This window comes from Watersipora subatra, chromosome 6 (assembly GCF_963576615.1).
Source record: "Watersipora subatra chromosome 6, tzWatSuba1.1, whole genome shotgun sequence".
NCBI classification, from domain to species: Eukaryota; Metazoa; Bryozoa; class Gymnolaemata; order Cheilostomatida; family Watersiporidae; genus Watersipora; species Watersipora subatra.
Genome location: NC_088713.1, coordinates 51,946,620 through 51,974,550, shown reverse-complemented (window position 1 = coordinate 51,974,550; position 27,931 = coordinate 51,946,620). Strand labels below are relative to the sequence as shown.

Below are 27,931 nucleotides of genomic sequence, written 5' to 3'. Positions count from 1 at the left end.
AAAGTCTTGGCATACAACTGAATTGCATCTTCAGTTTTACGGTTACCTATTTAACCCTAAGGCAGATCTGGAGGAAGCAAGGCTGACAGGAGCTGTAAAAATAGTGCATCCCTTACTGTCATACCGCTTTGAAATAAATAGAAAATAAAAAATAATTTGCTGAAGCTAAGGATATACTCTAAAATATTAACAGTTTTTATATTAAAACCAGATTGTTTTGCTTTTTATATAAAAGAAAAAAAATCTGGTTTTTAATGTTTGCTATTCATGAGTGTAAACAAGTTTAATATAATCTGCCCCTTTTTTCCCTCGCTCACTACACTCCTGTAGTCTATCTGCTACTGCCTGTTTCTTTAACATGGCATCTTATTACCTTCACAAGTATGTCACTATTAGGTGTGATATCCTGAGTAGCAGCACATTTAACAATGTCATTAATGTGTTTATTTGTTAATCTTTATCACTACTTTGTTTCTTTATTGTTGGATATGGAGACCACCTGTTGAGAAATATCAGTAGGCTTCAGTGAGATCAGCAGAGCGGTTCAAACCGGGTGGAACTGACTCAGCGAGTCATTAGAAATAAAGTATTTTGCACATATTCACTGAACTGCTAGAAACAATGCACGCATTCATTTTTCTGTCACATAGAATATGCATTAAAGGAAGGTGACATGTGATCACGAAGCTAATACTGTGATTACTAGCGAAAGCGTAAAATGAACACCTAAATCTCTTACACACATTCCAAAAATGTGTGATATATTTTTCTTCTGACCGAATAGTATAACAAGAGTCCAAAAATAATGCATTGTTTTTGTCCGTATGTGACTTTCATAGTGGATCAGAATATCTGAAGTGTTATAGTATGCAACTATAAAACTATATTGTTGTATACTATAAAACTATAGTTGTATCTATAGTTTTATATATAATTTTTATAGTGGCTAACTCGTGTCAGTGCATCATGCTGGGTATGAACGCTTTTACAGGTTTAATGTCCTCAAGCAGCTGTAGGGAGCATTTGGATTGAGTTCATCTTTGAAGATCACAAATTTTAATGGAAACTGGAGACTCGCTTGTTTTTTGACATACTCATAGTCCTGCCCTCGGGCCATGTTTCACATGCCTGGTCTAGCATATGCTGAAACTGAAAGAGAAATTGCTATTTATTCAGTGACTCAATTTTGTCCTACAAGCAGTAAAACCGTTCTGTATTTGTAGATGAGCTGATCTGAGCAGATCACATCGGAGTTGTGCACTCAATGGTACCGCTTAATGCCTCCAAATGAAGCAGCTTTTAACACTTGGGTGGTCCTTTTTGTGTGCTAATAGCTTTATAGCAATCAGTTTACACTCATCACCAGCGGAGAGCGGAAATGGCTTGAGTTGGACGGCCCTAAACCTTCACATTGAAGAAATAATACAGGTAGTACATCGAGTATCTTTTTTCCTTTGCCATATAGATTGTAACCGTAGTAACAGTGATTCGCAGTTGTCCTTGACTTTTGCTACTGCTCAAAAACTATGCTAAATGACCTTCAATCTTGATCTAAAAATATTTTTCTTGCTTAAAGAAAGTTTGTCAGCTTGAAACCATTTGATGAATTTATAACGCGCGTGTACTGTGCAGCTGTTAAATCTTTTTTTAAAAGAGACACGACACTTTTCAAGATTTCGTACAACCTAACTTTTCTATATTTAGACTTGTACACAAGATTTAATATAGTTTTTCCATGTTTAGATTTTTGTTAACTTATCTTAACAACAAATTACTCATCAATTATAAAAAATGCACTGCAAATTGATGAGTATTCACTGATGTTTATATGTGAAATGCATTACAGTTGGAGTAAATTGTTGCTTGGATATCTATGTAGTTGCATTAACAGTGCAGAGCAGTAATAAATGACTCACTTCTTTTTTGACATACCCTAGGACACTTATATTTCGCTAGTATTTAGTTTCGTGAGTAGCATACAGAGTAAAATTTCGCTGGAACTTAATTTCGCAGCTCTGATGAGTTCGAAAATATAGTGATGTGAAAATAAATGCAGTGGAACAAACATTAGATTCCTCAGGTCCAGTTCAGAACGGAACAGTGCAGAACGACACAGTTTCGTATTATCCGACGCTTTTTAACTTAGTGCCTAACGGGACAGTACTGTGAGGCATTGTTTCGTATTTTCTTTCACAGCTAGAAGTGCACTAATTGGAGATTCCCGTTAGTGCGCCCTAGCGGTGAAAGAAAAAGCCACAGAACAAGCCACAGTGATTAGCCGCACCCTTGTAGGCCTACTTATAAGTCGCATGGCTCAAATCATCAGAAAAAAGTAGCGGCTAATTGTCCGAAAAGTACGGTAGTTTGTATTTGTGAACCGCAGGTAGAAATGTGTAGGCGAGATCAATAATGCAATTTAATCGCTTGCTGCATTTTGTCTCCTGGACTATCAATGACCTCAAGGTCCCTTCCCGCATTGACTGATGTTGTACCAATATTAGAATTCAAGTATTTATAGCACGCGGTGCCGCGGTGGCCATGGCCCCGGGTTGTTATTGCTTTTGGTTGGTAATAAAATTCATCACCGCAATAATTACTATTCAATTTTATGACTTTCCCTACCAGACTGTTATCCTCATCAGTTACAAATCCAATGACTAAACTAATATCATCATCTTCTTCATTTGTCTAGGCCTTTCCAAAAAAATTTTATTATCTTAATTTGTTTTGCCAAGCTGCTCAGTCGGTGTATTAGCTATAATGAGTTTAGCAAAACTTGCCCAATGAGCCAACCACACACGAAAATTGCCTGCATTTCTAATATGACGATTTTATTGTGAATATCAATGAAGAAAGCCATTTATTTTCGCGTTTTCGCTCGTTCGTTATGATAGTTTAGTTTCGCTCATAAAATCTTCGCGGAAGGCTGTTGCCGCGAAAACGCGAAAGTTAGATGCCGCGAATACTTAAGTGTCCTAGGGTACTCAGAAATTTATCTCAAGCCAGATTTAATTATCTAACAGGGCAGGTCCTGCTGACAGGCCATATTTCACAAGCTTGGTCTAGCATATGCTGAAACTGAAAGAGAAATTGCTATCCATTCAGTGATTTATCTTTGTTCTACAAGCAGTGCAACCATTCAATATTTGTAGATAGATGAGCTACTCCCAGTAGATCACATTGGAGTTGTGTACTCATTGTTACTTCCTGTAGCCTTCAAGTACAGTGGCTTGTTATACCTGGGTGGTCCGCTTGTGTGTGATAATAGCTTTATAACTGCCAGTTTACATTCACACTGGAGGAGAGTGGAGAGAGCTTGAGTTGGATGCAGAGAGCTGGAGATCTACTTTTGTTATGGTGAGAATCTATGTACATTTCATATGAACAATTCATAAATCCTGATGCATTTGATGCAAAAACTTCGAAGTTATTGTTCAAAAATTATATTTAACAACAACGATATTACTATAAAAAACCTTTTTGATCTAATAATAAAGATTGGAGATGGTTCAAAACTTCCTAGTCCAGGATTTCGCTTGTGCAGTTAGTATAAAAAATAGAGCTCGCATGTAAAACATTTACTTGTAGCTTAGGCATATTCAAACTTCTGAAATGCTGGAAAATGGAGAATAATATGATGTTTTATGAGTTGTGAAGCTGATATAATAATACATTTGATAGTAATATAGACATTTCAACTAGTCACTCCTTGTGCTGCTAGGCTCACCCATATAACTAGCATTAGTCCTGGATTAGCTTTAAATATTCATCAAATGTCTTTTTCATATAATAGACTCACATGATGAATTATTTAAATATTGTTTCCTGTGTACATTACTCAATATTATTACAATTTTAACTGTTCATTGTCATTACTGGCCTCTGAACTATTCTTTAATTGGACAAGTTGTATTTGCTTCAGCCAATCAAGAGGCAGATTGTTGAATAAGGGGCGGAGACATTTTCAAGCTATAAAAGACATGAAGCAGCCAGCAAGCATATCACCTACAGAGTACCTACAGGTAAGTATAACATCTCTATTATATTAGCATATGTTGATATTATACTTACTGGGAATAATAGAGTAGATGAGGAGAGACACTGAGTCAGTGTTATTATAATATAACTCTGACATCCTGAGACTATCACTCTTTACCCTGAGGAGACTCATAGAGTCTATCATCTCGTGAGGTTAAGTTAAGGTCGGGAGTCTCTGGTTTCATTCCTCAGTCATTTTTGTACCTGCAAACATTTCCTACTGTAAATATGTCATATTCCTCTTATGAATAGAATCAGGAGCACTGAAACTGGAGTTTTTAACTGCTTCTCCTTCCTTTATTCTGGTCAGAATCAGCTGCAGGTCACTGATTGTATTTAGTCACCAGTTTTCTAGGAAATTAGTTTTTAAAGTAGGAAACTGTATGAATTTTATTGCTGTCTCTTGCTTTTTTATTCGCCATTATCAAATTAAATTATTGAGTTGAGTTTATTTCCATTAGTTTAACACATGAGAGAGCAAATAGCAGGAATGTTGATGGTTGATTTCCCAGCTCTGAGTATCACATTCCTAGTCTCCTTTTTATACTCTGTGAATATCCATGGTTCACCTGCAGCAACTCTGTTATGGTTGGCAGCTTTATAAGTCATCAGTTCACCCAGAGTCAGCAGTTGTGTCACAATTTGTCTTCATTTCTCTCTATCATATTTTACTGTGTGGAGTATTTTACAGGCGACAATGGAGCAATGGATTAGTGAATATATTAGAGCTAGTGGAGCTCCTGACATTACCTCTCTTAGGGCTGCTCTAACAACCACCCCTCCTGATCAGCTACTTCAGCTTATTACAACAATCAGAGACAGTGAGTCGTATACAGCTCTGCTATTGGCTATCTCCCGTGGCCATCCTGTAGTGGCTCATCTGTTACTCACTCCATTGAGAGGAATAGCAGATGAGTTGCTGTTTGAGAATGATGATTATGGATATACAGCTCTGCACTGGGCTGTATTGAAGGGAGATAGAGAGTTAGTAGAGCTTATACTTCTTACAGTATCATCTGGTAAGAAGTATGAGCTGATAGCTGTGGAGGGTGGAGATGGTCGGACAGCTCTAACAGAGGCTGCATATAGAGGATATACAGAGATAGTAGATACTCTACTGATCAGCCTGTCAGTAGAGCAACGAGTCTCCCTGCTCAACATACAGGATATCATCCGAGACACAGCACTTCACTGGGCAGCCTACGAGGGACACACAGCAGTTCTACAGTCAATGCTGACTTCCATTCCTCCTGATAAAGTCTCTGCACTCCTCCGTATAAAGAATGATGACAGTAGAACTCCTCTGGAGGATGCAGAGTCTGAGGGATGGAAAGAGACAGTAGAGCTGCTTAAGAGCTGGAAGCAGCCAGTATTAGCAGGTAGGATTATTATACAGTGTGATACCAGCTACTCACTTGTACTACTCTATTACATAACTCTCTGCTTGTCCCCAGGGTATCTTTATAAACATACCCTGGAGAATTCCATCTACATTTTCCTTGCATAGAAACTGCAGTGGGCTGTAGAAGCAGTTCAGCTCTGTCTCAGTATTAAATGCTGTCAGTTCAGCCTCTTCTCTTCAGCCAACACTCAGCCCTTGCTAATCACTCATCACCTCTGCTCTATCTTGGATAATTATAGTCTGAGTATTTTAATTCTTTATTCAAAACTGATAGGATTAAAGTGATGTTAGCAGCTCAACACTTTGTGACAGCTATTAGTCAGCACTTAGCTGAATTCTCCTGATTCATGAATATTCTTATTACTCACTACAGTTTTGAATAGAAACATGAGCTATTTACTAGAGTTATAGTAGTAGTAGTTCTGACAGACACAGCTCTTATTGTTGTAAATATTTTTTCTATGGAGCAGCTCCTGCTAAAGATAGCATCACAATGTTTGAGGAAGCATAAAATATGGTATAGTTTTACTGAAATCTTTTAACAGTTTAAATGCAGTTTCTCAGTCTATTATTACTCACTGAGTCTGTACACTTGGTTGTAGCCTTAGAGAAGATAGGTGCAACATGCAATAGGAATGTTTTAAGCATTAGGAATTAGGCAAGAATGCAGTAGGAACTTATATAATATTTGTTTCTATCAGCCATACTAGTTGATTCTCATTTTAATAACTCCTAACATAAACTCTTAGCACTAGTTTCTCAGGCTACATTTTAACATTTGCTCAAATAGTTTTAACTAATAGTATTAACATTACACCCGCAGCACCAGTTGCCTCCTTCCACATATACCTGAGGCTATAATAAATACGTGGAAGGCTTCCTATTTATAAGATGGTTTGTCTGTTGACCATTTTTATTATAATGAAGTCTTTATCTTCACTTTGTTGTAGCCCATGCAGCCACTTACCAAAGACTTGCTACTCTCCAGGAAGCCGACAAACTAAAATCAAAAGGTAGGATTTGCAGTTCTTAAGCTGTACTTAACTTACTGCTTACTTTAAGTTCTTAACTGGACCTTTTTCTTGTCATAAAATATGGATGACACCTTTACACCTCCTTTGTATGTAGTACCTGAAATGTATGCACTATCACTAGAGTTCAGTTTTGTTCCTGCACAGACATGTGCAGTTAGTGCTCTATAAATAGCTTAGGATGAGTCATCCCCCTATATTTTGTCTTACTAGCTGGTCAGCTGACCTTGTTCAGTGTTGAGTTGGCTAGTGTTAACTCTGGTTCAGTTGCTAATAAAGCTGTCTAATTGTAATGTTACATTTGCTTATTGCTTCTTACTGTAAGATGTAACAGTATCAGTACATTAGCCCTTATTATATTATTATTTTAGAATTGACCAATCACAAGGAGGAGTTAGCAGCCTTAATAAAAGCAGATAGTCAAAAGGGGGAAGGTGAGTCTCACTTTCAGTAGAACTAGAATCTTCCCTTGTGATTAAATACTGATGTCTCTACATCTCCTCCTCACAGGGTAACAGTATATGAGCCATGATTCTATTGTTGTTTTAGAGTTGACCAATCAGAGAGAGGAGCTTGTAGCACTACGAGAAGAGCTAGTCCAGTCTCAGCATCAAACTTTAGCCTTCCAGGAAGCAAACAATCAAATGACCGCAGGTCAAATTTTAACTTACAGTTCAATTCGTGTTTAAATTTTAACATCCACATATTTACTGTTCATCAGTAACATCACTTATTCATTTACCTTCATGCGTACAGCAGTATATGAGCCATGATTCTATTTTTGTTGTAGCATTGGCCAATCAGAGAGAGGAGTCTCAGCAGCAGGTTGTAGCCCTGCAAGAAGCAAACAATCAGATGAGGGCAGGTACAGTTTTTAGACACAGTTCAACTAGTATTTGAATTTTAATATCTACATATTTACTGTTCATCAGTAACAACACGTATTCATTTACCTTCATGCGTACAGCAGTATATGAGCCATGATTCTATTTTTGTTGTAGCAAGGTGGTTGTGAGATTGTACAATTTTTATAGATAGAGATGAATAATATTGTTGCTTACAATAGATACTGATAAATATTTGTTCCTTTAGATATGGCTGCCATGATGGAGAGACTTAACAGACTGGATATTCATCTGCGTACTCCTACTGATACAGATGAGACAGGAGACCAGCTTCATGAGCCTCTGGGCTGATACCTTTATCTTTGTTTAGTTTAAATCACTTGTAGTTCTTGTTCCAAATTTATAATTAAATACAATTTTATATTTATACTTGATACATTTTCTCCTCTCTACTCATCTAGCAGTGATTCTTATGAACACACATGTCCATCATTGAACTGCACTCATGCTATATAATGCCACCTGCATAGCTTGGCAAAATTCCAAATCTTTTAGACTGGCATAGATTAACAGATGCTATTCTTATTCCCGTGTCGTGTCGTATAGTTTCACAGAGTTTCACAGAGTCACTCAGTTTATATAATACCACCTACATAGCTTGGCAAAACTCCAAATATATTAGACTGGCATAGATTAACATATGGTATTCCCTACTCAATGTGGATGGACCCTTCAATGCTTTAGAGCTGGTCTCACTGCTGAAGCTGGCCACATTTCTAATATTAAATATCAACAGTGCTGCCAGGAGATGTGATACTGTAGTGCTGATAGTCGACTGATGACAGATAGCCTTAGCATTGTCGCTATCAGTAAACCTTGACAAAAAGGTTCAACATAAACATCAATGATTGGCTAATATTAAAATGAACTGGTTACAACTAGGTCAAACATCTTCCTCAACCAGACACACTGGTAACGAGTATTGTCCAACATAACCAAGTCGCCTATTGTTCTAGTGTATAGACAAACCGGTGATTCAAATAAATAACATCTTGTAACTAGGCATGAGAAGACAACTACTTGTTTCCAATAACATGCTAGTTTAATGTTACCAGGTCACACAGTGCTGTAGGGGCCCAATCTTTTATAAGCTATGAGATTATTTGGTAATAATACTCTACAGTTGAGAGGAGACAAGTCTTCAAAAATGAACTCCATTTAAAAAGATGAAACTAATGTCAATAAAAATGTCACAAAGGCCGTCTCAACTGTGTCACTGAATGTCAAAAGTACTTTGTTGTATCTTAGCTTTAGAACCTGGAATATATTTTAAAGGATTTGCTTTTTTATACACCAAAGTATTCATATGGAAGTAAATAGTTTATAGCTATACTGTACAATAAATGTTCAGCAGCAGTGACTGCATTGGGCACAACAGGCCTTTGCATATACATAAGAGAGAACAAACATACCTGCAATGTGAATATTGTCCTTACAGCTGTTGCACTCAAAACACCACTAAAGGTATCATTATAATCTAGACAGCCCCATGTTATTTTACTAGCAATCCATAGCAGGCTCCCAGAAAGCTATTCACAAATCTGACTATCTATTCTGTGAGGACAATAGAAAGAGATTAACATCTAGGACCAATTTATTGACATAATCCTGCTTTTGTGTGAACTTGGTCTAGAGTAAAGACTACTTTGCGTAAGGTGACTATCTATTAGCTCAGCGCCTAGCAACCAACTAACAGACCGGCAAGCAATGTTTGTTGTCACTGTGAGTGAAAAGTTGACTCTTTCTAACATCCATAACTAGTCCTCTCACATTCAAGAGCCAGTCATCATATAATAGAGTACGATAGTAGGCAGTCTAGAGAGGATGTAAAAACTTGTGTAGGCAGACATGACAGAATGTGGTGTCATCAAAGCTGTCACATTTAATATACAACTGTTATACTATTTTCAGACTAGAGCTGGAATGAGACCAAAGAATGCAAGGTCGGGCCAGACTCAGGGTCAGCAATGACGGTCAAGATCGAGTCGGCCAGGTCCGCACGCATGATTTTTTATTCATTTAAGGTTATGAGATAGTTCTATTACAGCTTAATGTTGTGACATCAATTACCTAAGATAAAACAACCCATTATCACACCATTCATTATTATTATATATTATTAATATTATATATTTTGTGGCTTGGCTTATAGATTCAGTCTACAATTTATGGCTAGACATTGTTGGATCAATGCTATTCAATGGGTGATAGATTAATGGCATGACTTTGGCTAGTGTTTTTATTACATATTTTATATTCAACTGCCATTATAATCAACAAGAGATTAGTTAAGAAATACTTTACAAATATAGAAATAGATAACTCAGCATAGTGGAAAGCATAAAACCCATCACTTCCCTAAAATTCTGGTATTAGTGAAAGAAACTAAAAATAAGATAAAATAAATTTGCTGGATTGAAGGTTCTTGGACACGCTTTTAAGTTCCTCAGGATGGCTTTCTTGTAAATGGCTCAATAGTATTGAGGTGGACCCTTCTTTGTAGCCTAACTTGCTTTTGCATTTGGTACAATTAATTTGGTATTTCTCTTTCTTGACTGGCTTCTTCATGAACCCCCACACCACCAACATGTGGATATTTTCTTGCTGAAAAATGTTGTGAAACCTATAGCTCAAAGACTATTGTCACAGACATAAAATATAGTCTTGAGTCACCTTGTTTTATTTTGCCTGGTGCTTTTGCGCTAGGACTAAGCGCGGCTCTATTTCAATCACGCATAAAAAACGATATACAATCGATCTCGTTTAGCCATTAACCTACCCGTGTCTTGGTATAAGAAGACCCGATGGTTGGGTGACCCGATCCGAGAACCTCTGACCCGGTGAGTCAAGACCGAGTGAGCTACCCGTGCCAGCTCTATCTCAGACTCGAAAGTAATTTTTATGCACAAAGTTCTTTGCATAGTTTAGTGCTCAAGTAAACCTGTGCCCTTCATGAGATAGACTGAGTTCCTCTAAATAAGACCTTATGTAGGTAAATAAAACGAGCCATAGAATGATCTTTTTATGACGATTTCAACTTGAAAGTAAATTTTTATGTCAGTTTATAAATTTATAATCTGAATTAATATGATAATCTGAATCTTTCACATGTTTTTTATATAAAAGTCTCATGCAAACAACCAAGCTAATGTCTATAGAATACAGTTTGTACTCCATATTTAGCATATCATTTGTTGGCTTCACATTATATGATATGACAGAAAACTACAGTAACATGTAATACACAGCTATAGGGGTGTATTGTGAAGTCTGAAGGTGTCACAACACAGGATAGACCAGCAGTAAACCATAAGGTAGGCAATTAGTAAGGATCATATAATGTTCGTCTTCTAAGCAAAATGTCGTGAGTTCTAGTCCTGTAACAGTCGATCTTATTTATATATATATTTGAAAAAGTCACAATATAGGCAAACCTGGCAGTAAACTGGAAGGTGGTCAATTAGCGCAAGTCGTAGAGTGTTAATCTTCCCAGCGAAAAGTTGAGATTTTGAAATCTGTCCAGTTTGATTTTTTATGAATCACTCCCCTTATCGTATATATATTATTTTGATATATTACTAATAGTAATATAGTAATACTAATACCATGATATATTGCATTATTTTTGATGGTTGCAAGACCAAAAGATCAGAGTTACATAATTATAAGAAATTTACTGCCTGTTGGCTTTCCTTGGTAACATTTACTGTATTAAAACCAAAACTGTACAAAAAATTAAAAAAATTTGAAATTCTCGAGTGAAGAATTATGAAAGCAGACCACCAGACCTCAATACGTTACCTACAGTTTATTAAATGGAAAAAAACTGGCTCACTTCAATTAACGCTGAGCTCAGTTGGCAATTAGATTGCCTCAATCTCAACTAAATTAAATTGCCTCAATCTCAATTAAAACTTATTTTTGTTGCAAATGCTTCACGATCTACCACCTTAGTAACTCATGCATGCACTTTTGCATGCAAGAAGGACAACTCCCCGCAATGAACACATCCATGCATTGTTGTCGTCACGTCACTTTAAAAATTTGTATTAAGAATCTATACATGAACTATGGCTACCTGATTGAATATTACAGAAATTCTAGAGAACCAGACAACGCAGGAATTACTAATAATTGATAATAAATAAATGTGACTTGAAAAGAAGAACAAAATAATATAAAATGAACAGCAACGGTTGGCTAATATTGAAGTGAACTGTTTACAACTAGGTCCAAAGAAAATCTATGTGGTGACCAGACATACTGGTAACCTATGACTAGGTATTTTACAGATTAACAAGGGCATGTAATAACCTTCTGTTAAGACCTGCGAGTGACACAAGCACAAACACAATAAATCTTAAAACATCCTGCTGTGACTAGGAATGAGAAGACAACTACTGCAGTCATAACTTGACACCTGTGTACCCAAACATACAAGAAACTCGAGATACAAGCACTATTTGGACAAGTTTCTTCTTTGAAATACAAGTAACCTTTGAGATACGAGCGTACTAGCCAGTTCCCGATTGCCTGTATATAAGGCCAAGTATGCGAGAAGTCGCTTTTGAGAACAGCATTGCTCAATCTTTCTACTCAAATCAGTTTATCACAGTTTTTAACAGGTTAGTTAAAGGCTATAATGAACGCAAGGCAAAAAGAGCCAAACTAAAACATATAATAGCAAATCAATTTTCAATAATAATAATTTTCAATAATAGCAACCAAATATCAAATAACAATTTTCAACTAAAAACAGATAATAGAAAATTGAGACAACAAATTATGGTAAGTTAAGTAAAAGATTAAAACTTAGCTTTATCTGTGTGACCCGCGATCGACGTTAGCTACTAAGTCTGTCTAGAAGACAAAAACTTACAGTAGTGCACATAGCAATGTTACATTTTGTTACAAAGGTTAATAACTAAATATTTATTTGTTACATTGTAAGCGTTGGTACTAAATTACAACTGTTAACAGCACATTTTTGCTGTAATGCATGCATTCTGTTTTATGCACTTCTTCTCAGAGCATGGTAATGAATTAGATTGTATTTAATTATTTTATATAGAAAATGATACTTTGAGACACGAGTAGATTGACGTATGATCTCAGTGAAAGAATGCAATATGATATTTTTTCAAGGTATGACTTTAATTAATTTAGATAATGTGCTTGTCAAACATTTCTAAAGTCACAAGCCTGTGTAGGGCTACAAGTCTTATAGCTAGAGATAATTCTTGAACAGTAATACTCCCATGTTGGGAGAAGACAAGTCTTCAAAAATGAAAGATGTAGCATCCATTTTAAAAGTGAATTGTTTATAGTTTTTCCTTTTAAAAAGAGTCAAACCATGTCAGTTGAAATTTTACAAAGGCTGTTTCATTTGTGTCACTGAGTGAAAAGCGAACTTTGTTGTACCTCAGCCTCAGAACTTATAACTTATTTTGTAAACAAGTATTCAACGAGGTACACCAATACAAAAGTGCACGGCAAAAGGTTTTGGTATTATAACAGTGCATCAATATAGAATGAAATAATCAGTATTGTAGCAGTACAAAAGTATAGGAGTGTACTACTACTACTAGTGTTACCACTACTATTACTACTGCTACTACTACTAGTATTACCATTACTATTACTACTACTAGTATTACCACTCCTATTACTACTGCTGCTGCTGCTACTACTACTACTACTACTAGTATTACCATTACTATTACTACTACTAGTATTACCACTCCTATTACTACTGCTGCTGCTGCTGCTACTACTACTACTACTACTACTACTACTACTACTACTAGTATTACCACTACTATTACTACTGCTACTACTGCTACTACTACTACTACTACTAGTATTACCACTACTATTACTACTGCTACTACTGCTACTACTAATATTACTACTGCTACAATTGCTACTACTACTATTACTACTACTACTATTAATACTACTGATACTACTATTACTACTACTATTACTACTACTATTACTACTGCTACCACTACTGCTAGAACTAATACCACAATTACCACTACTATTACTACTGCTACTACTGCTGCTACTACTATTACTACTACTACTGCTACGACTACTACTACTATTAATACTACTGATATCACTACTACTGCTACTAACAGTACGATAACACTACTCCGCAACAACCCATTCTTCCATGTCAGTTACTATAAACCAAAGGAATAGCACACAAAACGCAAAATAATTTCCAAAATGAAACTTTACAAATTTACCAAAACTCAGGAGTTTTATGAATAAAATAAAGCATATAAATAATAAGAAATTTAAAAGTTACCTAATACAAAATAGAGTACCATACATGTTATGTGTACTTCTACTTTTGTACCAACTTTACACTTCCGTTTCCCTTCTTATTCTCTAAAACGTATCATTTAGTTGATTGTTATTTCCATTATTTGATTTATATGCAAAAATGTGTAATATTTTCAAACATGATATTTCTGTATGGTTTATATTGTTTAATGCTATATATTCAAAGTACTTATAAGGTAGTTATTACAGACCTTTAGAATGCTGAACCAATTAAACCAATTACTGTGTATTCCTTTGACAATATTCTCTATAAACTAATAGTGAATATAATATATGACTCATATCTTACAACGAGTCAACTTCATATGTTGAGGTTTGACTGTATACTGGTAATATTATACAGTCAATTATAAGTCCAGGGTTTAGGAATATTTACAGCTCATCGTCATGTGACCAGCATGTGAAAGGGACATAGCTAACATTTATATATACTTAAGAGAAGAAACAATTATATTTGCACACTCAGTCTCTGTAATGGCTGCGTGTAAATATCTCATAGTTGGGTAAAATACAAGTAATATTGTGTTTTAAACAGCAAAGTACTATTTATTAAGGAAACCATAACAGGCTGACGTCTGATGTAACTAGGAAAAGGTTCAGCAATACCAGTTGTTAGAAAAGCAAAGAAATGGTTTTAGAATAATGATACATTAAAAACGAAATATTTAATTGTGTGAATTTGTATAAAAATTAAGTATTATTAATTTCAAGATGAGTAACAAATTACTCAGTGCCTAGCAACCAACCAACAGACTAATAATTACTATAAACACTTGATATAGTTGATGTGTACAGCTTGAACTGCACCGGGTCACTAGACTAACTGGTAGTATATTGAAATACCAGAGTAGATATGTAACCACGTGTAGTGAAGCACAATGGTATCCTGCCATGAGCAGGTATATTTATACTTATCATTGAGATGTTCTGGTAACAATATTTCAATAATGACCTACATAGAGGTCCACAGGCTATATACCAAAGGTTAAGCTATTAATAGAAACAGAATAGACGCCTGCATCATGAGATATCATATAAAAGGGTATTAAGCAAGCTGATAACTGTATCTACATAACAGTATAGAGAGAACTGCAACAAAGATAGAGAATGGAGGGAGTACAAAAGTGAGACAACTTCTTAAACATTGGTTAGACTCATGGGAAGGACTCAGCAATCAATTCAGAGGAGGAATAAACTAAACATTAGATACTCCTTTAGGTCACGAACTTCACCTATATATCAATACATCAATATATTAATATACCTATAAATCAATATGTCAATATAACTATATACCTATATATCGATATATCAATATATATATATAGATTCAAGTCGGGTGAGGAGGGAGAAAAGAAAGTTGAAACTTACAAGAGAGGAAGCAGAGGAGTTCAAAAAGGTTGGGATGGCTGTAGACTGTGAGCCAATGAATAGTCATAACATGGAGCTGCTGGCATTCAAGTCAAACAGAGCACTGTTAAGGCCTCCTGTTAAAAGCAGATAACAAATGCATCTTAATGGCATTGTTAGAAACAGCAAAGACCTTGCTAAAGCATTCCAACAACCAATGACTGCATGTGAAACATGAGAAATGGAAGTTATTTTACCAATAGCAGATAACTCCAGTTTTTATCAATATGGTATTTTAAGGGGAACAAAAATGTCCTGGTACAAACCACTCAGCAATTCAGTTAAATATCAAAATATCAAAATAGCCTTAGAGACTCTTAGAGGGTGTGGGTAACCTCTGTATGTTGAGATTGAAGGTGTGTTAGTGGTACTGAGTCTGTATATTTATTTACCTGATGAGAACATATTACCATCAGAACAAATATGTAGTCAGAGACAGAATTGCAAGTACTGACCACTAACATACACCAGCCATGTTAGTATATCCGGGTACTGAGATGACCCACTTTATTACAAATGTATATTACATGTAAATGCTGAATTAAATGGGTAGATTAGGTGCTGGAATTATGAAAAAACTCAAAATAATCTTTGAAAAAAAACGTTATGAAAAAAATAGCCAAATTCTGGGCATGGCATAAGTATTAAAACACCTTATAAATAGTGACAGGTAACGTAGTTGCCTACCCCTGCCATTAGCCTGACACATTGCCAATGACTAATTTGAGTAAGTTACTATCACTATTGCTAAACATACTACTAAGAGCCGTGAGAGCAAGCTTTAGTGACATTGCATAACAGAGTGCTAGGCTCCTTTTAACCAATATAACAACACATATAACCTAATATCAAACTATATGTCAACTAATTCATTCATTACATCTGGCTTAGCTTAATTGGTTAAGCTATTACTTATTTGGCTTATTACTTAACCTATTACTAATTTGGCCATAAGAGAAGCCGATAGACACCCCATGTCATGACTGGTAAATTTCAAAAGCGAGGAAATAAGCAGAAGATATAAATATGAGCCTGTTTTAATTAGGTTGACTGCTGTGTGACAATTGGTAAACATCTGCTCACCTTATGGCTGGTTTCAGAAGGCTGTAAAAAACTCAGCTTATCTCCACAATGATCTCCAACAAAACCTATGACAGCTTCAATCACCTTGTCTATTGACTGGAGATTGCTCAGGCAAATCTCAATAGTGATTGGTCAGGCATCTGCAAGCAAGGATATAATTGGGTAGCTACTTTGTTAATGCTCAGTTCTCATACAAAGCCCTTACAAATATTGTGATACAAACATATTACTCATATATAAGCTCTTATTCTTAGGAGGTTGTAAATTTATCTGCTGTGTTTAATACGAGTTAATTTCAACAAAAACGTAAATCAGATGTGAAATGGCTGCCCAACACAGTGTGAGTACTGTGTTAGCTACTGCACAAATACATCTATCATGATTTTTTGTATTGATTACATCGTTCCTTCGTTCATCACAGTTAATGAGGACCTGCACCCTCATGATAGGTGAAAATTGGCAAAGTAATCTCACCCCTATATGTATTTTTGAAGGCTTATTTAACGAGTTAACGGTATTAATACTAATCAATCTGGTTTTATAAAATAAAAACTCAAATTATAATGATATTAATACTGTATACGTGTAGATTCATTCAGCCCATATTCCCTTACTACAGATGTTATTGTCTGATTTTCTAATTAAAAAAATTACTTTTTTTATTTGTAAATGATTTTCTATTTTTACCTAAGTTTATTAGATGTCTTTGAAGATCAAGGACATTTAAAAGACATGAAGGAGAAATATGCACAAGAAATATGTGGGTTTACACTTTACAAAATGTAACAGGAAATACTAAACCATGACTACTGCCATCACGGTGATGACAACTTCAATAACCTTGTCTATTGATTGGATACTGCTCAGGCAAATCTCAATGGTGATTGGCCAAGCTTTTGCAAGCAAATATATAATTGGCTAACTACTTTGTTAATGCTCACGTCTCATACTTATAAAAAGCAATTACAGATATTGTGATACAAACATATTACTCATATATAAGCTCTTATTTTTAGGAGGTTGTAAAATTAACTGCTCTGTTTAATATGAAATATTGTCAACATAAACGTAAATCAGATGTGAAATGGCTGCCCAACTCAATATGAGTACTGTTAACAAAGTATCTATCACAACTTCTCATAGTCTTCTTGTAATCGACTTTTTGATTACAGGGTCCCTCATTCATCACAGTTAATAGGGAGTTGTACCCTCACGATAGGTAAACATCTGCAAAGAGATCTCACCTTTACTAGTATTTGGAAGGAAATTTCCATGATTTAATGGAGTTAACATTTATCCACCTGGTTTTAAATGATAAAAGTTAAATTATAGTGTTATTAATACTGTATACGTGTAGATTAATTCATCCCATACTCCCTTACTACAGACACTACTGTCTGTTTATGTCTAATAAAATTACTATTTATCATTTATAAGTGATGTTTTTTTCACCTATGTTCATTAGATGCTGTTGAAGGTCAAGGACATTTAAAAGAAATGATGAAGGGGTGAACAAGCAGTTTGTCAGTTTACATTTTACGAAAGGTAAGAGGAAAAACTGAACCATGACCACTGCTATCCTAGTGATGATCATTGAGAGATTTCACTCGGTCAGAGTATGAGAGAGATTTATGTATTTTAGTTCAATTTAATTTTAAAATAAATATTTTTATTAATGAAATACTGAGGCCAAAAAAGCAGAATCATGAAGTCATGAAGGAACAACTACTATGAATCACAACACAGTGATTAAAAATGTCTTCAGAAATGTTCAAGGGCATAAATTTAGCGCAGGACTATGGATAAACATCAACTAAGAGTTGTCCTCTCCATATCAACTTCTGGGATTAATAAACAACATTATAATTACTATACAGATTAGGCAGTGACCAGTACATGGATAAAGTGAAAAATGTTCAATCCTTACCTAACACACTTGATATACGTAGTATCCTGCAAGTCATAAATAGTGACTAAGATCTCAGGTTAGGTTTCTTAACTTAATGCCTCAAATCAATATTTACTAGCACCCATAAATGTAATAATAAATTAATTTATATCTGACGAAAGGCAAGTAAATAAAACTTCCTTCATGAAAATGCCTTCATTCAATCACAAATTTAAACTTTAGTTCAAATAACTAATATATTTCATATTTGATATTTTTCAATTCCTGTTTCATCCAAACCTGTAACTCTAGAGAAGTCAAGTGTGTCATAGGAGAACATCAGGTTGAAATATTAATCATCATATTTCAAACTTCATCGATATTATCTCCACTTACTTTTTCTGTCATAAAACACAGATAATATGTATCTGCACAATTAATCTGAAACACTGAAAAGGAAGTTGATTAGCGCCGGTATTAGTGTTGATATAACAAACTAAATGTTACGAGATCAAGCCCCGTGAAAAGCAATCATTTACACTGACCTCTGACTTCAGACATACAGACAGACACAGATTTTACTATAGCAAATATTGCAACATTTTTGCACCTTCGTAAATGCAAAATCTTTCACAAATTCATTTTAATTGTTAGACATTCACAACTGGTAACCAGATGGTATATAAATATTTCTGATGTATAGAGAAACCCAAAAAGCACCCAATACATAGGATATTTGAAGGCACTCTCACTAAACATTGTCCATTATTAGCAAATGATCTCTCATGACAGACCAAGTTTTTATTTACACATTATTTAGTAAAATGAGACTGATGTGATAATTTTATTGCTATGGCAACTTGTTTAGTTAGAGCGGAAGTTATACCTGAAAATATATATTATTATTCTATGACACACGGGTAAATGTTATAAAAATCAAATAAAAGAATTTATGCAATTTCAAATTGCAGAAGCCATATCGTCAGATCCTTTAAAACATATGATATGGATAGCCTTAGTGTCTAGTTATGTAAGGGCAAGCCAAAAAATATAGTTTAATATTAGCTCAAACTAGAGTTATGCTGCATCTATTTATTAAAATTATAAAATATCGTATGCTACAAGCCCTCCATTATCATGAAGCTGCAGTACCATGAACAAACCTGATTATTAAGTATTTTCTTTCAGATCTGTAATGGTGAACATTTCAATTGTATCAACACAAAGAAATGAGCTAACCAATTGTTTTTCCTCAATATCACATAATCCAACAGTTTCTTACAATATGCATGCCTTGAGAGTAAATACAACGCGTCATATGGTTGGCTAATGGTAACAAGTGCAGACAACTCCCAAACGGGCACAAAAACACTAGCTAATTAATTATGCGATTAATAAAAATAATAGAGACAGTCTGTAATGTGCCTACCAGCATGGTCAGCGATCCTTAGCCGTGACTCTTTGAGTGATGTCAGGTTGGTTGGGTGGTTGGTCCGCCCTATGATTATGAGGAACTCTGAAATGCTCTGAATGACTCGAGTCTGTAGCTTTTGTATGATTAACTTTACCTTTGCTTATGGTGCTATGAATAAAGTAACAATTAAATGTAAAAATGACTCAAAATACTGCACTATAGAATCTTCTGGAATAATTGTGATTATGTTATGCCATAATTCTAATTACTCTATAATTGTAATCATAAAGCGAGTCACACTAATGATCAGTGGCACTTCACTCCAAAACTGAACAAAATAAAGCACTTCAAAACTGTTGTGCAGCAAGAGTATCAAATCATTGACAGTCAATTTAGTACTTCAACACAACCATCTTTTATCCATAGAAATGTTCATAAAAACCATGTTTCTCGAAGTGGTATTTACTGTCATTGGAAAAGCCTCACAACTGAATGACGTACAATACTTAACTGCTTCACTATAATAATAATGATGTTCCATGACGATAACAATTTCTCGTGTGAAAAAGCATTATAAAAACAGACTCACCCAGTTTATTGGAAGGGAAAAAGCTATGCCAATATCAATTGACCATATATGGTAAAAATGTGCTGTCTGTTTGATTAAAAACTCAAAAACCCACCTTCACATGCTTTCAAGATGAACTTTCATAAAATCTTATTATATTCTACTAGAAAGTATCAGTAATTCTCTATCAATTGAGATTGTTTCTCAACTTTGAAGTCATTTGACTACCAGGGTGTTTCAAAATTAATATAGACAAAACTAGATTGCGATTAAAATCCTCAAAAGAAAAATACATGCAAAATGACATCACTATTTGCTATTGTGAATATAAAACTAGCAAAATGCTGATACTTTATGATGCAATCTAATAAAATATTGTGTAAGTTCATATATAAAGATTTAAAAATATTTATAACATATAACATTTATATTCATATTTAAAATTGCTGATAACTTCAGATGAAATCTACTGAAATTTTGTGGAAGTTCATATTAAAGGACAATTGTTCTCAATGAACATGTTTATGGATTTCTGTTGACAATGAACAAAATTCCAAAAATGATAATAAAGGACAACTGGCGAATCAATCTAATGAAAATATTTGCAGCTCTCTCCTAACACACTTGCTATACAGCGGGTGGTTGGCTACCCTAATCTACTAACACTAAATTATGACAAAGACCTTAGGCTATGGTTTGTAAATAATATGAGGCACACAGATGCACCGTTTAGAAGCTTCTACTATTGCTTTTTGAAAGACCACCTTGTTTTCTCATCATCACAGAAACTATTGTAACCTTATGAGTTATTAGGTGGGTGATTACCATATAGCATAACCACTACACCAAGGAAATATAAAATTACTGTAGCGTATCTAGGCATAGTCTTCTGTTAAGATAGTTTAGTTACAAATCTTGATATATCGCTCTGGTGAGGTGCATTGTAAAAGTCAATGAAAAATGTTGTTATATAATCAACCTATTGATGTAAACTCAGATGGTTACCTCCCAGGGTCAAAACTAAATAAATGCAAATTGAAAACAGACGTAGAAATCCATTATGTATTGGAGTTTGCTGTAAGCAATTATGCTTGCTTGGTCAATGGCATTAATTACAGCATCACAGTATCTATACAGCAAAAAAGAAACATTTAACATATATTAACTGATTGATAAACAATTAATATTATTGAAATCAGGCATTTAGCTGAACTTCTTGCAATCAACAGTCAGACACACAAAATTTTGCACTCTTGAAGTGTTCTTTAAGCCATGCATATTCTAATAAAATGAATAAACTATCATAGGCTATTTAAATCAGAACACCCTAGAACAATTCACTGCTTGAAATACAATCTACTCTTAGTGAATTAGTGCAGCCGTTGGCCTATAACTTAAAGTATTGATGTAATTAGTCTACACACCTGCTTGATACAGCATTCTCGGATTAGTTAAAATTTAGCAATTAATAATGTTCGTTTAAGTAGGCAACTAATATTATAATTGCAATTTTTACTTGTGAGTAACAAATGTAAAAGCGAGCAAACTGGTGTCCGGGGTTATTTAAATAAGCCGGAAATAGGCAGTGACAAGACGCAACTTTGCTCGGTCAGTCGTAATCCACGATACCCTAGGACACCTATATTTCGCTAGTATTTAGTTTCGTGAGTAGCACACAGAGTAAAATTTCGCTGCAACTTAATTTCGCGGCTCTGATGAGTGCGAAAATATAGTGATGTGAAAATAAATTCAGTGGAAAAAACATTACATTCTCAGGTCCAGTTCACTAATAAGAAAAAAATTCAATTTGGGAATAGTTCGTATTAGTAAACCACAGGTTGAAATGTGTGGGTGAGATCGACAATTCAATTTGATCACTTGCTGCCTCTTTTTTCTTAGACTATCAATGACGTCTAGGTCCCTCCCGCCATGACTTTCACACTCGAATCCCAAGAAGAAGAAAATAGATAGGTAACAACCAACTTCACAACCAAAACTGTATAACCCTTACGCTGCCATAAACGCATTTATGCGTTTTTAGGGGCCACTGCCATAAACGCATTTTTTGATTTTCTCAGCAATTGTGTGGTAACCTGATTTTATTATTTGTTGACCACATAACCCACGGTCTTTAAGGGTTTTATGAAATTGACTGTGTTGTCCGAAGATCTCTCTATAAAAGCAGCCTAAAACAACGAAGCAATTTTAAACTTTTGTTTGAGAATTTCTAATCTAAAAACGAACATTTTTCTGTGAGTTCATTAACTACTCCGTGCGAGTCATAAAACAGGTAATTAGTTGTTGATGACATAATAGCCAATTTAGATTTTTGTGATTATAGAGATAATTAAAGTAGAACTTGAAAAAATACTGTATACATATCATGAAGCAATATCGGCAATTTCGGTAAAATGGCTGGCACTAGGCCGGTAACGAATTTGTACATGGTTGGCAGTGAAAGAGATAATGTGGTTGGACCTGATGAGAGTTGATATTGTTTTGGATGGTAATAAAAATCATCACTACAATAATTATTCTTCAATTTTATGACTTCACCTACCAGACTTTCATCCTTATCAGTTACAAATTCGTTGACTAAACTGATATAATCTTAATTTGCTTTGCCATGCTGCTCAGTCGGTGTATTAGCTATAATGAGTTTACCAGAAATTTCCCATTTATCCAACCACAGACGAAAATTGCCTGCATTTGTAATATTACGATTTTATTGTGGATATCAATGAACAAAGCTATTTAACTTCGCGTTTTCGCTCGTTTGTTAGGATAGTTTAGTTTCGCTCATTAAATTTTCGCGAGAGGATGACACCGCGAAAACGCGAAAGTTAGATGCCGCGAATACATAAGTGTCCTAGGGTATTACACCTCGCATTTTCTCATACGTTTTTGCATGACGCCCCGTAAAAGCTTATAAAGCTGAAACTTTTGCGCTTGACCAAGACATAGACTACTAATTACGCCTGATAGAATAAATATAATTTATTTACCAGGTCTATGAAAAACGAACGGTCAGCGCGTCTTTACGTTATGAAATATGATCTCATTCAAACGCTTATATCTCTGAACAAGGCTGGTCTACCAAGTCACAAATTACATCAAAATGTAGCTGATGTTTTCGCCTTATATTTGTCCTAATTTCCTTTGAATGACTTCAATGGTGCAATTACATCTTTAATAATGTAAAATTATGCTGAGACCGTTACGCTATAGTATGACATAGTGCCAGTTTAATCATATTAAATATTAACTTTTGATGATTTCACGGGGCGTCCCCATTAACCCATAAAATAAAGTGACTTGTTAGATTGTCGGTTACAATTCACCGAGCACAGTTTTGTCTTGTCACTGCATATTTCCGTCTTATTTAAATCAGTCCATGCACCGGTAACCCGCTTTCGCATTTGTTACTTACAAGTGAATATCGCTATGATAAATTGGTTATTTACTTGAACAAACTTTGTTAACTGTTAAATTTTAATTAAATAGAGAGTGTTGTACTAAACAGGTTTGTAAACTAATTACATTAATACTTCAAGTTATAGGCCAACGGCTGCACTCATTCAGTAAGAGTAGGCTAGATTGCATTTCAAGCAGTGAGTTGTTTTAGGGTATTCTGATTTAAATGACTCATACATTTTTAATCTATTCATAAAATATGCCAGGTTTAAAAAACACTGTTCAAGAGTCGAATTGTGCAGATGTGATTGTTGATTACAAGAGGTTCAGTAGGCCTGACATCAGATGGTGAATAATATTTGTTCAATGTTCATTACTCGCTGTAAATATATATCACTGCTGTAATCTATACCATAAACTACGCAGCCCTAATTGCCCACAGCGAACTGATAAACATAATGTATTTCTATGTCTGTTTTTAATTCGCTTTTATTTAGTTTTGACCCAGGGTAGGTAACCAAGTGAGTTAATATCACCAGGTTGATTATATTGCAAATTGTTTAGTCATTTTCAATGCACCTAATAAGAGGGATATATCCTGATTAGTAACTGAACTATCATACTAGAAGGCCCATGCCGAGATAAGCTAGGGTGCTTTTGGATTTGCTTGGCAATGATAGTTGATATGCTTTTATGGTAATCACCCACTTGATAATTGTATAAGACTTAAGATAGTTTTGTGATGATGAAGAGGAAACATGATGGTATGTTAAAAGCAATGGTAAAAGCTTATCAACGCTGCATTTGTGTGCCTCATCATATTTTTTACAAACCATGACCTGAGGTCGTTGTCATAATCTATTATAAATAGATTAAAGTAGCCTACCACCTGTTGTATAGCAAGTGTGTTTGGTGAATGCTGTTAATATTGTCTTTCTTTAACTCACTAACTATCCTTCAATTAATAGAGTGGTTTAATTACATCGTTGATTGCTAATCATTGTATGTGGTGTGTAGAGAATAACCCCAAGTTTATGAGTGCATGAAGATCTATGATATATTTGTTTTATACACAAGGTGGTACTACTTTGGAACCCAAAAATATTCTTAATTTAATATAAAACTGAGTCGTAATGCTTGACCTAAACTTTATGCTCAGTCTTGATAAGCTATTAGGGTACATGAACTATATTTCTCTTTTTAAATACTAGGATTAAATTTGATGTTGCTCAGAACTTTTTTAATTGTCAACACAAATCCATAAACATGTTCATTGAGAACAATTGTCCTTAAATATGAACTTACACAATACTTTAGTAGATTTCATAAGGGTTCATCTTTAATGTGTTACCGGAATGCAACACTCTTTGCATGAAATTGTGTTACCATCATGGAACATCACGTATTTGTTATCGTCACAGACTATCATTTTTATTATACTAAAGATGGCCGAGTGGTAGAATATCGCACTTCTAAACTGAGTGTCGCAGATTTGAGTAGCATGCTGCAAAACGATTGTGAAGTGCTACAATTGCCATCATTCAGCAGTTCAACATCAGAATGAGATAGTATTTGGTAATTGGTGGATTTCAATAGCCCACTTTGACCTCACATAATCACAATTATTCTAGAAGATTCTATAGTGCAGTATTCCTGAGTCATTTCCACATTTGATGGTTACTTCATTCATAGCACTTTAAGCAAAAGATACAATTAATCATACAAAAGCTACCAACTCCAGTCATTCAAATAAAGCATTTCAGAGTTCATCATAATCATAGGGCTGGCCAACTACCCCGCCAACCTGACATCACTCAAACAGTCACTGCTAAGGATTGCTGAGCTAGCTGATAGGTGCATATAAGACTCGTTCTGTTATTTTAATCAACTCCATAATTAACTAACAAGTCTATCTGTGCCAGTTTGAGAGTTGTCTGCACTTAGTCGCCTGCAGAGTTGCTAGCCTCAACTCTCTGCCAAGTTGTGGTTGCTCTCTAGGCATGCACATTGTCATTCTGTTGGATTATGTTGAGTTATGTGATAACATGGAAATATAGACCTTATTATATTCTATGCATTGAGTGCTTTTGAGTTTGTCAATACATTTGAAGTATCTGTATGCCAATTTTGAATGTCTCATAATTAAAAGGAATCTGCAAAAGATTTTACAATAACATAGGTGCAAACATGCTGCAGTTTTTATTATAGTAAAATCTGTGTCTGTCTGTATGTCTGAGGTCAGGGTTGGAGGTCAGGGTAAATAATTGCTTTTCACGGGACTTGATCTCATGACATTCAGTTTGTTATATCGACACTAACACCTGTGATAATCGAGAACTTCTTTAGCAGTTCAGATTAATTGTGCAGATTTTTTATTCTCTGCATTTTATGACAGAAAAAGCATATGGAAATGACGTTTGAAAAATGATGATTTATTTATACTTGACACTGGATACTTGACACAAGGAGAATAACTAAAGAATTGCTTTTTCTCAATATCACATAATCCAACATAATCTAACAGTTTCTTACAATATGCATGCCTTGAGTGAAAATACAACATGTCATATAGTTGGCTAATGGCAACAAGTGCAGACAACTCCCAAACAGGCACAAAAACCCTTGCTAATTAATTATGTGATTAATTAAAATAACAGAGACAGTCTGATATGTGCCTACCAGCAAGGTCAGCGATCCTTAGCCGTGACTCTTTGATTGAGGTCAGGTTGGTTGGGTGGTTGGTCCGCCCTATGATTATGAGGAACTCTGAAATGCTCTGAATGACTCGAGTCTGTAGCTTTTGTATGACTAACTGTATCTTTGGCTTATGGTGCTATGAATAAAGTAACAATTAAATGTGAAAATGTCTAAAAATGGCGTACTATAGAAACTTCTGGAATAATTGTAATTTTATGAAGTCATAATTCTAGTAACTCTATAATTGTAACCATAAAGCGAGTCACACTGATGATCAGTGGCTCTTCACTCCAAAACTGAACAAAAAGAAGCACTTCAAAACTGTTGTGAAGCAAGAGGATCAAATCATCGACAGTCAGTTTAGTACTTCAACACAACCATCTTTTATCCATAGAAATTTTCATAAAAACCATGTTTCTCCAAGTGGTATTTACCGTCATCGGAAAGATGACGTACAACACTTTACCGCTCTAGTATAATAAGAATGATGTTCCGCGATGATAATAATTTCTCGTGTGAAAAAGCATTATAAAAACAGACTTGCCCAGTTTTATTCTCGCCCAGTTTATTGAAATTAAAAAAGCTATGCCAACATCAATTGACCATATATGGTAAAAATGCGCTGTCTGTCTGATTAAAAACTCAAAAACCCACCTTCACATGCTTTCAAGATGAACTTTCACAAAATCTTATTATATTCTATCAGAAAGTATCGGTAATTCTCTATCAATTGAGTTTGTTTCTTAACTTTGAAGTCATCTGAATACCAGGGTGACTACAAAATTAGACTGCGATTAAAATCCTCAAAATAAAAATACATGCAAAATGACATCACTATTTGCTATTGTGAATATAAAACTAGCAAAATGCTGTTACTTTATGATGCAATGTAATAAAATAATGTGTAAGTTCATATTTAAAGATTTAAAAATATTTATAACATATAACATTTATATTCATATTTAAAAATTCTGATAACTTCAGATGAAATCTACTAAAGTATTGTGTAAGTTCATATTTAAGGACAATTGTTCTCAATCAACATGTTTATGGATTTGTGTTGACAATGAACAAAATTCCAACAAGGATAATAAAGGACAACTGGCGAATCAATCTAATGAAAATATTTGCAGCTTTCTCCTAACACACTTGCTATACAGCGGGTGGTAGGCTACCCTAATCTACTAACACTAAATTATGACAAAGACCTTAGGCCATGGTTTGTAAATAATATGAGGCACACATATGCACCGTTTAGAGGCTTCTACTATTGCTTTTTAAAAGACCACCTTGTTTTCTCATCATCACAGAAACTATTGTAACCTTATGAGTTATTAGGTGGGTGATTACCATATGTGACTCAGGCAGTCAGAATGTACAATCGTGCTAAAACCACATTTTTGAGTTATTTAAAGAATTGAAATCAGCAAATTCTGAGGATTTTAATGCATTTAAAATTTTTTAAATTGGATTATTTATGCCCAGGTTAAGCAAGATTTAGTAGAGAAGGTCTCGTAATGAACTAAAACTGTTGTTTTGAGTTTAAGCAGGATAAAGTTGATGATTCATGAACATTAAATCATGGTATTTGTTTACAAATCAAGATGCCATAGCAACCGACCACTCAATCTCAACCTATATTGATGAAACTTGGGATTATCTACAATAAAACCCTGAAAAAAATGATTGTTGCATTTTTATTTCAATTCGATTGACGGTTGACC

At 34.7% G+C, this 27,931-nt stretch overlaps 1 protein-coding gene across 1 annotated transcript in view; it reads left to right on the top strand.

Moving 5' to 3' along the window:
• Positions 1-4,735: 4,735 nt before the first annotated feature.
• Positions 4,736-27,931, top strand: part of LOC137398346 (ankyrin repeat domain-containing protein 24-like) — a 135,767-nt gene continuing 112,571 nt past the window's right edge. The window contains exons 1-5 of the mRNA XM_068084454.1: positions 4,736-5,417; positions 6,391-6,453; positions 6,843-6,905; positions 7,021-7,125; positions 7,262-7,336. Coding sequence (XP_067940555.1) covers positions 4,736-5,417; positions 6,391-6,453; positions 6,843-6,905; positions 7,021-7,125; positions 7,262-7,336 — 988 coding nt within the window. The remainder of the gene's footprint in view (positions 5,418-6,390; positions 6,454-6,842; positions 6,906-7,020; positions 7,126-7,261; positions 7,337-27,931) is intronic.